The sequence below is a fragment of the Papaver somniferum genome, chromosome 7, assembly GCF_003573695.1.
Source record: "Papaver somniferum cultivar HN1 chromosome 7, ASM357369v1, whole genome shotgun sequence".
Taxonomy (NCBI): domain Eukaryota; kingdom Viridiplantae; phylum Streptophyta; class Magnoliopsida; order Ranunculales; family Papaveraceae; genus Papaver; species Papaver somniferum.
The window spans coordinates 179,282,887-179,295,116 of NC_039364.1; the positions used below are offsets into that span (position 1 = coordinate 179,282,887).

Sequence of the window (12,230 nt, forward strand, 5' to 3'; positions counted from 1 at the left end):
CTGAACGCACCACCAGATTGGAGACAAGCCACAGATCTTTAACCATTCTACTACAACCTTTTGCTTGTTTATTAGAAGCAATCAAGTTATAACAAGATTTAATATGAAAAATACCTTCCAACCACTGCCAAGCACGTTTAGCAGCACTACAGCTCCAGAGAATATGCTCCAAAGACTCCTCCTCAATCTGACACACACTGCACCGAGATGGAAGAGCAATCTTGAATCTACTCTTAACTTTGTCCAGAGTTGCACAAGTTCCCCTAACAAATTTCCAATTCTGAGCTGCTAAAGCCGGGTGCACCACCCTCCTCCACAACAGATTTGCTTTAAGAAGCAAAGGATACTTGTTGCGCACCAAATCCCTTGCAGACCTGACAGAAAACATTCCCTTGAGATCTGGCATCCAAATCCTCTCATCACTGCCCATAAGCCTTCTTGGTAAATTCTCCCTAGCCACACCAGCACTTGAAAGGTCACGCATATGCTCTCCCTCCAAATGCCATTGATTCTGCACTATGATATCATTAACTCTCGCACGTCTGTCAAGGTCAGTTCTCTGCAAGACCTCAGCCAAAGTTGCAGTACCATACCAAACATCAAAAAATAAAGAAGTTGCTCTACCATCACCTATTAAGGATTTAGTATTGCGCATAACTTCAGTGTGCACCCATCGAATCCCCGACAAAATTGAAGATTTAACTCCTGCCATCTTCAGACGACCATCTCTACAAGTGTATTTCGACTCCAGAAATCTAGCCCAATTCTTCTTAGAAGTTTTAATACTCCACCACAACTTCATGATCATAGCCTTGTTCATATTACTCAAGATAGTAAGCCCAAGACCCCCTTCCTTCACCGGACTACAAATCTTATCATATCCCACCACAAAAGCTTTAGCCAAGTCTGAATCTCCCGACCAAATAAAATTACGAATAACACGTTCACTTTGCTTAACAAATTTAACAGGCCACCTATACACAGCCATGTTATGAATGGCATAGCTTGCAAGGACAGATTTAATAAGCACTATCCGATCCTGAAACAAAAGCATTTTACCTTTATACACCGAGAGATGATCCTTCAACTTATCCACCACATTACTAATATGACTATATTTCACCCTACCAGGCATCACCTTAACTCCCAAATATCTATCCGGAAAGAAAGTAACACCCATACCTAAGAAATTAGCAATAGCCTGCCTCCTATGCAACGACCCACCTCCAAAATAAATTTTGCTCTTCTCCCTACAAACCCTTTGACCAGACGCCTGTTGATAAACCTCAAGCAACCTCAACAAGTTTGTCAGACTCTTCTGATCCCCCTTGCAAAAAATCATAATATCATCAGCAAAAAACAAATGAGTTGGAGCAATACCATTACGCTTCACCATATGAGTAATACACTTATTTTGAAAGAGTTTGGTAATTTTCCTACTAAGAACATCCTCAATCAAAACAAAAATAAGAGGAGAAAGAGGATCCCCCTGACGCAAACCTCTATTAATCTTAAAGAAACCCTCCGGACTACCATTGAGAGGAATAGAAATTCTAGCAGAACTCAGAATATTGTGAATCCAAGTACACCAACCTTCTGAGAACCCATACCTTCGAAAAACCTCCAAAACAAAATGCCAACTAACCGTATCAAAATCTTGAGAGATATCCAGCTTGAGACCTAAGTTTCCATCCTTTCTTTTAATGTGCAACTCATTAACCAATTCAGAAGCCAAACTAATATTCTCATGAATGTTCCTCCGTTTCATAAACGCCACCTGCTCCTCCGAGACCAACTTATCCAAGACTTTACCAAGTCTAGTTGCTAGAATTTTGGTAAAAATTTTGAAGAAAAAATTACTAAGACCAATTGGCCTATATTTCTTCAAACTATCAGCCCCTCTCACCTTAGCCAGCAGAAGAATGAGACTAGAATTAGCCCCATTAGGAATAACTTTGGAACTCCAACAATATATACCTTATCTAAGTCCTCATGAATTAAATCCCAACAATGCCTATAAAAACACCTTGAGAAACCATCTGGACCTGGAGCACTATCCGCATTCAAATCAAAAACCGCTCCCTTAATTTCATCTAAAAAAGGAATAGAATCCAACATCAGACTTTCCTCATGTGAGATTGAATTATTCTCATACCCAAACAAACTATCCTCAATCGGCTCATCCACTCCATTGAACTTGTTTTCATAATAAGAAACAACATGGTCTCTTAACTGGTCCGGCTCCTTAATAATACACCCCTCCTCATTCACCAACTCCGAAATTGTGTTAGAACTTCTACGAGTTTTAATTGAACTATGAAAATAAGAAGAATTACTTGAACCCTCCAAAATCCATTTATTTCGAGATTTTTTCTTCAACATAATATATTGCTGCATACGTTCTTCATTAACCAACACCAACGCATCCTTCATCTCATTTTGCTTGAAAGTGTCAAATGGGTCTTCATCAGAATTCCTACTAGCCACTTCAAACCTCAATTGAGCCTGACTTAGCATTGCATTCACATTACCAAACACCTGCTGATTCCACACTTTCATAGCCACCTTCAATCTCTTTAGCTTGAAGGGAAAAACAAAATCAGGATTACCATACACCGGGGCACTCCAAGAAGCTTCAACCATTCTCATAAAATCTGAATGCGTAAACCACATCTTCTGAATTCTGAAAGGAACACGTTTCGGTCTAGAAGCCACAAAAGAATAACCAATAAGAGTCGAATGATCAGAAACTTCCCTAGGAAGAGCTTTACACCTCCAATTCGAAAACTTATTTAACCAAGGCTCATTGATAATGGCACGATCCATCTTACTAATAATTCTTCTCCCTCCCAACTGACCATTAGTCCAAGTGAATTTAGAACCCAAAGAATCATCCTCAAAAAGACCATTATCCTCCATCCAATCACTGAACTCATTAATACTAGAAGAAATTACCTCTTTACCTCCTTTTTTCTCCTCATTGCGAAGAACACAATTAAAATCTCCAATTACCAGCCAAGGAGTAGTAGTATCTACCGCAGCTAGTTGACACCATAATCTCCTTCTAAACACCTGAATATAACTTGCATGAACACAAGAAACAAAGACTCCTTCAGTTTTCACCGTAACATCTTGTCTTGTGCTATTTAGCACCACTGGCTCTTCAATATCCTCACTCCAAAGTATCCAAAGATTACCAATAGAACTAGAAGAAGAATTATGAATTGCTTTTTCAACAAAACCATCTAAATTTAGACGAAGCATCACACCATCGGCATATGGAATTTTCGGCTCAGAAATACAAATGATAACCGACCTAAACTCCCTAACTAATTCACGCAGTTTCAAACCAGCCTCCACCTTCGACACCCCATTGATATTCCAATATAGAACTCTCATTGGGAACCAAGCAGATTTGATTTAGAAGATAACTTAGGATTCTTAGGCGGAACCCTTTTTTCCATAACTGGAGAGAAACCTTTGCGCACTCTAATACCCAAATCATTCACCTCAGTGTCCGAGTCAGACTTGGATTCTGAAGTTTTATGTTGGCTAGAACTGTGCACATGCTGTGCACTCCTAGCACTATGCGAATTCTGAGATGAACTCTGCTGAGAACTAGCTGGATTCGGAACACGCCCTGGCTTCCTAATTTGTTTTGGTTTCTCAACTGGAATCTCCGACCATTTAGCCCCATTGACACCAGCTGAGGCTCTCTCTGGAGTTAGCCCCTTTATCTGAATTCTCTTCCTCTTCTTGATCCGAAAGCTGCCTTTTTTTGTCTAGCCCCAACTCAGCTGTCAACAAATCAAATTTATTCGTGGTAGCTACCACATTACTCTCCACCAAAGCATTACATAGGTGTATCCACCAAAACTGTATCCATAAAAGGAGCAGAAGACGCATTGACAGAATGCTTATAATTACTAGAGAGATTAGTTCTTGCCAATTCATCTCTCGTTCCTGACTTAGCTGCAATTGTGGTGTCCTTTACCAACAATCTGTTAGCTAATGCACGCTTCGCATTAAGTGCCTGCTTAGCTGCCTTAATAGCTCCAGACACTTCACGAAGTTGTGCTTCAGCATCCGCCAACACTCCCTCAAGCTGTGAAGTATCTTCCATACTCACCGCATTATCCCCAACAGTAACCACATCATCAACCTCCTCACCAGCTATAGCATTCACTCCTTCATCTTGCGCTGTAACCCCAATGCCAGCATCAATAGTTGCAACTACACCATCTTCAGCAGACTTGTCAATACCACTTGTGCCTTCCTGATTATTATGCTTCTTACGATTACGTGATCGCTTTCTACCCTTAAAAGCTTGCCAATCCTGATCATTCTCTAACTCAATCTCCTTGCCTTTTGAGGTTTCATCTGGTTTCGGCTTCCTCCTGCATTCACTTTCATTGTGTCCAATAATGTTACAATGTAGGCAAAATTTAGGATGCTTCGGAATCTCTACATATTGCCCAAAAGTCCTACCTCCAGCCGTAAGTAGAATTCTACTAGGAATGTGTTTTGCAAAATCTACATCAATTAGGATTGACGCATAACTGCCAAACTCCAAATTTAGGGTTCTTTGGTCTACCACAATCAGATTACCAACAGCTTTCCCTATTGATAACAATGATCTCTCTGTCCACAATTCTGCATGAAGCCCCGGAAGATGAACCCATACAGCTGCATGAATCTCCATGCCATACGCGCTTTTTATCTTCCGCAGAAATCAACTTGATGATGAAAAACCCCTTAGTCATAGGAACAAGCTTGCATCTTCCATCACCAAAACCCCATTGTTCTTCCAACCTTTTTTGGACCTCATTAATTTTCAAACCTTTGAAGTTCAGTCTCCCAATAAGACTAAACTGGAAGATATCACGCCCTTCTTGAGTGAGTTCCATAGGTAAAACCAATTTTGGTTCATCAAAATATAAAGACGCCTCAGGAAGACATATTAAATCCGAATCTATTAGTATATAGGTTTTTTTACCCTTAACCATATCAACAAAACTCACGATTTTAACCCCTTGAGAAATCACGTTTGATACAGGATTTTCCCCCATCCTAAATCACCAAAAGATGATCAAGGATGAAGGAAAAACGTGAAAAGTTTCAAACCCTAAAAAATCTCCTTTGGAGAGAATAATCGCATGAGAGAGAAAAGATTATCTTTCAATGTTTCATCCTAAATCACCAAAAGATTATCTTTCAATGTTTCCTAAGAACACTAAAGAGCCCTGAAAGAGCTCTGAGAATCTCTAAAAACCTCAGGAAGAATCCAAAAAGCTTTGAAAAGCTTAAATTCAATTATATTTTGTAGCACTGGGATCTACAAGCTAGGAGATTCGTTAAAGAATGATAATAACGAATCCCTAAAATAGTGAAGATCAACTTTGAATGTTCTTTAAAAATCCTTGAAAACTATAAAAAACCCTGAAAACTCTAAAAAGCCCAAAAATATCTAAAGAGCTCTGAAAAGCTTTGAAAAAACTTTAAGTTAATTATATTTCGTAGCACTAGTATCTACTAGCCAGGGGATTCGTCAAAGCCAACTGAAGGTAACTTAATTCTTTATAACAAACCCAAAAGAGCCTTGAAGAGCTCTGAGAAACTCTAAAAAGCTCAGGAAGACTCCAAAAAGCTTTGAAAAGCTTAAATTTAATTATACTCCGTAGCACTGGGATCTACAAGCTAGGAGATTCGTTCAAGAATGATAATTACAAATCCCTACAGTAGTGAAATCAACTTTGAATGTTCTCTAAAAAGCCTTGAAAACTCTAAAAAACCCTGAAAACTCTAAAAAGCCCTAAAATACTCTGAAAAATCTAAAGAGTTCTGAAAAACTCTAAAAAGCTCTGAAAATGCTTTGAGTTAATTGTATTTCGTAGAACTAGTATCTATTATCCAGGGGATTCGTTAAAGCCAACTGAAAGTAATTTAATTCTTTATAAAGAATGATACTAACAAAATTCCCTACAATGATGAAGATTATCTTTGAATGTTTCCTAAAAACCCTAAAGAGGTCTGAAAGAGCTCTGAGAAACTCTAAAAAGCTCAGGAAGACTCCAAAAAGTTTTGAAAAGCTTAAATTTAATTATACTCCGTAGCACTGGGATCTACAAGCTAGGAGATTCGTTCAAGAATGATAATTACAAATCCCTATAATAGTGAAATCCAGTTTGAATGTTCTCTAAAAAGCCTTGAAAACTCTAAAAAACCCTAAAAACTCTATAAAGCCCTAAAATATCTAAAGAGCTCTGAAAAATCTAAAGAGCTCTGAAAAACTCTAAAAAGCTCTGAAAAAGCTTTGAGTTAATTGTATTTCATAGCACTAGTATCTACTATCCAGGGGATTCGTTAAAGCCATCTGAAAGTAACTTAATTCTATATAAAGAATGATACTAACAAAATTCCCTACAATAATGAAGATTATCTTTGAATGTTTCCTAAAAACCCTAAAGAGGCCTGAAAGAGCTCTAAGAAACTCTAAAAAGCTCAGGAAGACTCCAAAAAGCTTTGAAAAGATTAAATTTAATTATACTCCTTAGCACTGGGATCTACAAGCTAGGAGATTGGTTAAAGAATGATAATAAAAATCCTTACAATAGTGAAGATCAACTTTGAATGTTCTCTGAAAAGCCTTGAAAACTCTAAAAAACCCTGAAAATTCTGAAGTATCTGAAGTGCTCTGAAAAAGCTTTAAGTTAATTATATTTCGTAGCACTAGTATCTACTAGCCAGGGGATTCGTTAAATCCAACTGAAAGTAACTTAATTCTTTATAAAGAATGATACTATCAAAATTCCCTATAATAATGAAGATTATCTTTGAATGTTTCCTAAAAACCCTAAAGAGCTATGAAAGAGCTCTGACAAACTCTAAAAAGCTCAGGAAAACTCCAAAAAGCTTTGAAAAGCTTAAATTTAATTATACTCGTAGCACCGTGATCTACAAGCTAGGAGATTCGTTATAAAATGATAATAACAAATCTCTACACTAGTGAAGATCAACTTTGAATGTTCTCTAAAAAGCCTTGAAAACTCTAAAAACCCCAGAAAACTCTAAAAAGCCCAAAAATATCTAAAGAGCTCTGAAAAACTCTAAAAAGCTTTGGAAAATTTTTAAGTTAATTATATTTCGTAGCACTAGTATCTACTAGCCAGGGGATTCGTTAAAGCCAACTGAAAGTAACTTAATTCTTTATAAAGAATGATACTAACAAAATTCCCTACAATAATGAAAATTATCTTTGAATTTTTTTTTTGATAAGTCAAAAATTTGTATTAATAGATAACAAATTTACAAAATAGCGTTCACAAGAAAAGAGGTCACAGCAACCCCAAAAACTTGCAAACTACTTGAATCTATAATTAGCAACATTTGGATATTCAATTGAAGCTAAAAAAAGAGGTCTTCCATCATAATATAATCCTTCCTGCTCATTAAGAAGAAATCCCCGTTTTTCCATAGCATCAGCAGAGAAGTTCGCCTCCCTATAGGTATGAATAAACCTTAATGTATCATAGTGTCTACAAACTGCCACCCGCCTTTGTCTAGCAAACCAGGGTATATTGTTATTCTTGAGAGCTTCAACAACACTAAAAGAATCATACCGAATGCAAATCTGCCTAAATCCCCATCTTACAGCCCATTCCATACCTACAATAATACCATAAAGTTCAGCCAAATAATTTGTAGTAACTCCCAGGCCAATAGACATAGCTCCAAGAACCAAACAACTCACATTTCTTGCTACCACACCAGCACCAGCAACGCCAGGATTCCCTCTCGCCGCCCCATCACAGCAAAGTTGGATCTCATTCTCTTCCGGAGGTTCCCAAAAACATTCAGTAGGTTGAAGAAACTTCACTCTTCTATGGTTAACACGAAAAAAATCAAGGATTATTACATCTTCAGCACTATTTCGCATGAAGCTCTTAAGACGCAAAACATAATCTTGAATCAATTTCAACACACGCTTGAAGAAGATACTCCAGTTGGGATGTTGACGTAGAAACACAGCCTTATTACGCACTGCCCACAACTCTGATCTTATGACGAGATTAGCAATAAGCCACAGGTCACGAATCATAGCGCTCTTCCCCTTAGCTGCTTTGCAAGACACAACAAGGTTAGCATTAGGAATCAAATCAAACACATCAGCAATCCAGTTCCAAGCACGGCCAGCAAAAGTGCACTGGAAAAGAATATGATCAAGAGTTTCATCCGCCACACCACACAAGCTGCAACGGTTGGCAAGATGAATTTGAAACCTAGATTGAATAATATCATATGTAGCGCAAGCACCACGCAGAAATTTACAGTTTTGAGCTGCTAAAGTTGGGTGAACTTCCTTCCTCCATAAAAGAGATGCACCTGGAAACTTGCTAAATTTCTGACGAATTAATTATCTAGCTGAAATAACCGCGAAATTTCCTTTGAGTTCTGGCATCCAAATCCTGGAATCTGCACCATCCAAAGGAGCAGGCAATTGCGAAACGTCAAGACCAGCAGCTGTCATACGTTGCAAATGCTCCACCGGTATTTCCCAGCGCCCATCATGCAAAATATCACTAACCAAAACAGATCGCTCCAAGGTGTAGTCATCAAGGATGTCAGCAATACACATATTTGAAGCCCATGCATCATAATAAAGAGAAGTATATCTGCCATCTCCAATAAGAACTTTAGTGTTAGATTCAACAATCTTGTACACTTTTCTAATACCCGGCAGAATAGAAGACTTCAAACCATTCACTTTGATGCAACCATTCCTACCAAAAAGTCTTGCACGAAGAAATCCAACCCATTTCTTCTTAGAAGTGCGAAATTTCCACCAAAGCTTCATGAGAAGAGCATTGTTCATAGTAGCCATACGAGTTAAGCCTAGACCCCCCCTCCTCAAAAGGGCAACAGACTTTATCAAAAGCTACAACCACAACACTACTTACATTAGAATCTCCAGTCCAAATAAAATTACTAATTGCTCTTTCACATTGAAAAATAAATTTGCGAGGCCATTTGTAAATAGCCATATTGTGAATAGAGTAACTAGCAATAACAGATTTAACAAGCACAATACGGTCATGAAAAGATAATAAAAAGCCTTTCCAACCAGCAAGTTGTGCTTTAATTTTTTCAACAACTCCAGAAATATGGTGATATCTAACAGTGTCTGGCATAATTTGAACTCCCAAATACCGGTCAGGAAAAGTGGCAAGACTCATACCCAAGTAATCAGCAAGATAAGCCTGTCGACTCAAAGAACCACCACCATAATAAATCTTGCTTTTTTGTGTACAAACTGTTTGGCCTGAAGCTGTTTGATATTTACCCAACACATCTACAAGATTATGAAGGCTCTTGATATTTCCCTTGTAAAAAATCATAATGTCATCAGCAAAGAAAAGGTGGGTAGGGTAAATACCACCTCGTGTAACCATATGAGACATTTTTTTTCCATAAAGAGCTTTGTAATATTTCTGCTAAGAACGTCTTCAATCAAGACAAAAATCAATGGAGAAAGGGGGTCTCCTTGACGTAAACCTCTATTAATTTTGAAATAACCCTCCGGACTACCATTCAAAAGAATAGAGATTCTAGCAGAATTCAAAATATTAAGAATCCAAAAGCACCATTGTTCAGAGAAACCATAACGCAGAAAAACTTCCAACATAAAAGACCAACTCAACGTATCAAAAGCCTGAGAAATATCAAGTTTGAGGCCAATGTCGCCATCTTTGCGCTTGATGTGAAGTTCATTAACCATTTCAGAAGCCAAACTGATGTTTTCATGGATATTACGACCCTTCATAAAGGCTACCTGTTCTTCAGACACAAGGTTATCCAAAACACTACAAAGTCTGGTAGCAAGGATCTTAGTAAAAATTTTAAAGAAAAAATTACTAAGGCCAATGGGTCTAAAGTTACGAAGAGAATTAACTCCTCTTACCTTAGGAAGAAGAATGATAAGACTTGAGTTAACTCCATTTGGAATGTGAACAATACTCCAACAATAAGTAACAGCCTTGATCAAGTCTTCTTGAATAATATCCCAACAATGACGATAAAAGCAACTAGGAAAACTATCAGGCCCCGGTGCACTATCAGCTCCAAGGTCAAAAACCGCTTGTTTAATCTCTTCAGGAGTAGGAATTTTGTCCATGGCAAGACTTTGCTCTAAAGAAATACTAACATGATCATAATCAAATAAACTAGCATCAATAACCGTCTCCTGGCCGTTAAATTTTTCTTCATAGAACTGCACAATATGGTCTCGCAAAAGATCATAATCAAAGATAGTATGGCCATCCCTATCTACTAATTCAGAAATAGTATTAGAACAAAGTAAAATTGCTTGAACCCTCCACAAGCCACTGATTTCTTGCCTTTTGCTTAAGCATAGTGTTGTTTCGAAGCCGAGTCTCACTAAGCTTAGCCATAGCATCTTTCATAGCATTAAGTTTGGTAACGTCATTAGGATCTTCATTCGAACAAAGAGCTGCAGTTTGAAACCTCAATTGATCTTGATTCAACCGAGAATGAACATTACCAAAAACCATAAGATTCCATTCCTTGATCACCCCTTTTAATCTCTTGAGCTTATAAGTAAATATGAAATCAACAGAACCATGAGCCGGCATATTCCAGCTCTCAGAAACTATACGAAGAAAATCATCATGTAAAAACCACATCTTTTGAATGCGAAAAGGAGCTCTCTTTGGTCTAGGAACCACAAAAGGATAACCCAAGAGAGTAGAATGGTCAGAAACTTCTCTAGGAAGAGCTTTACACCGCCAATTCTCAAACTTCGCAAGCCAAGCAGCATTAATAACAGCACGATCGAGTTTACTAATGATTCCATTAGTACCCGACTGACTATTAGTCCAAGTGAATTTTGTACTCAAAGAGTCATCCTCAAAGAGATTATTGTCATCTAACCAATCTGAAAACTCATTTATAGCCGAAGTTCTTGGTTCAAGACCTCCCTTTTTCTCATCAAGTCTAAGAAAACAATTGAAATCACCCATAACAAGCCAAGGAATAGAATCATCCTGGAGATTGATCTGATGCCATAGTCTCCTCCTTGTAACTTGAACATAACTAGCATGAACAAAAGAGACACGTACCCCATCAACCTCAATAGAAATTGCATGCTTGCTTCTATTTAGAATAGAAGGCCTTATTGAATCTGAATAACAAACCCAAAGATTAGATATACTATTAGCAGTAGCATTATGAATAAAATGAGAAGAAAAACCTTCAAGTTGAAGTCTATTGCCGAAGGAAACTGAGCAATGCACTTTAGGTTCCGCAAGACAAAAAACATCTGGCTTGAATTCTCTAAATAACTCCTTTAGTTTACATTGAGCTGCATCACGTGCAACTCCATTTATATTCCAAAAAAGAACCCGTATATTAAACCTTGGGAGTTTGAGGTTTAGATAGCTTTTCTTGACTGGCAGCGTTAGAGGAGGAATTAATTCTTGGTGACGATCCACTCTGAGCTCGGATTCCAAGTTCAGTTTCATCTTCCGAATCATACATCAAGTCATCATCTTTCAAGGAGTCAATTCTGGCTTGGAGTGCCAACACTTGTTGTTGTTTAGCACGTCTCGCTACTTCATCAATCTTACCAATATCTAGCTGTTGCTGACTGTTGCAAGTTATTCCAAGTCCGGGAACATGGTATGCATACCCGTATGCGTACTGGTTGGTTTATGGAAGTCTGGGAACTTAGTATGCGTACCGGTATGCGTAACGGCGTGAGTTTCAAGTTCCGGGATTTAACTATGTTCGGAAGGTATGCATACCCGTTCGCATACTGGCGAACCCAAACTTAGTCCGGCCACTTAGGTATGCGTACCCGTTTGCATACTTGAGTAGGTTACATTCTCAAATCGGTTTGTTCATGAACTAGTACATTTATATATTAAAGAATGTAATCTTTTGCAAACCGTGGCTATAATATTCATGAATTGATTCGAGTGAACAAAAATCGATTTTGATTCAATTGTGTCTTGTATACTTCTATGAGAATATAAACAATTGAAAAACTCTAGAACTAGTTTCATTTGAGTCATTTGAACTAGTTATGGTTAAGATGAATAAGGTTGGTACGAAAGTGTTCATATGGCTAACTTCGGTTAACTATTGTTGGCCAACAAGGTGTATACGTTTAGGTACGGTTACTCATATCCAAATGAAGTCACTTTTCATTTGTG

General features: G+C 37.9%; 1 protein-coding gene across 1 annotated transcript; it reads right to left on the reverse strand.

Moving 5' to 3' along the window:
* Positions 1-7,360: 7,360 nt before the first annotated feature.
* LOC113295618 lies at positions 7,361-11,537 on the reverse strand. The gene is made up of 7 exons (XM_026543950.1): positions 10,816-11,537; positions 10,395-10,731; positions 9,959-10,267; positions 9,500-9,829; positions 8,958-9,380; positions 8,432-8,848; positions 7,361-8,203 (listed from the first exon to the last, which is right to left on the reverse strand). Exons 1-7 carry the CDS (start codon positions 11,535-11,537, stop codon positions 7,361-7,363), a joined length of 3,381 nt encoding a protein of 1,126 aa, XP_026399735.1.
* Positions 11,538-12,230: the final 693 nt, after the last annotated feature.

Bases quoted from the DNA above. Each gene is read 5' to 3' on its own strand.
- LOC113295618 (XM_026543950.1), bottom strand. From the start codon at position 11,537: ATGAAACTGAACTTGGAATCCGAGCTCAGAGTGGATCGTCACCAAGAA. The intron at 10,732-10,815 runs GTTTGAGAATTG...TGTGGTTCCTAG, and splicing joins AATGCTGCTTGGCTTGCGAA to ACCAAAGAGAGCTCCTTTTC. The intron at 9,830-9,958 runs GTAAGAGGAGTT...TCTGAAGAACAG, and splicing joins TTATCATTCTTCTTCCTAAG to GTAGCCTTTATGAAGGGTCG.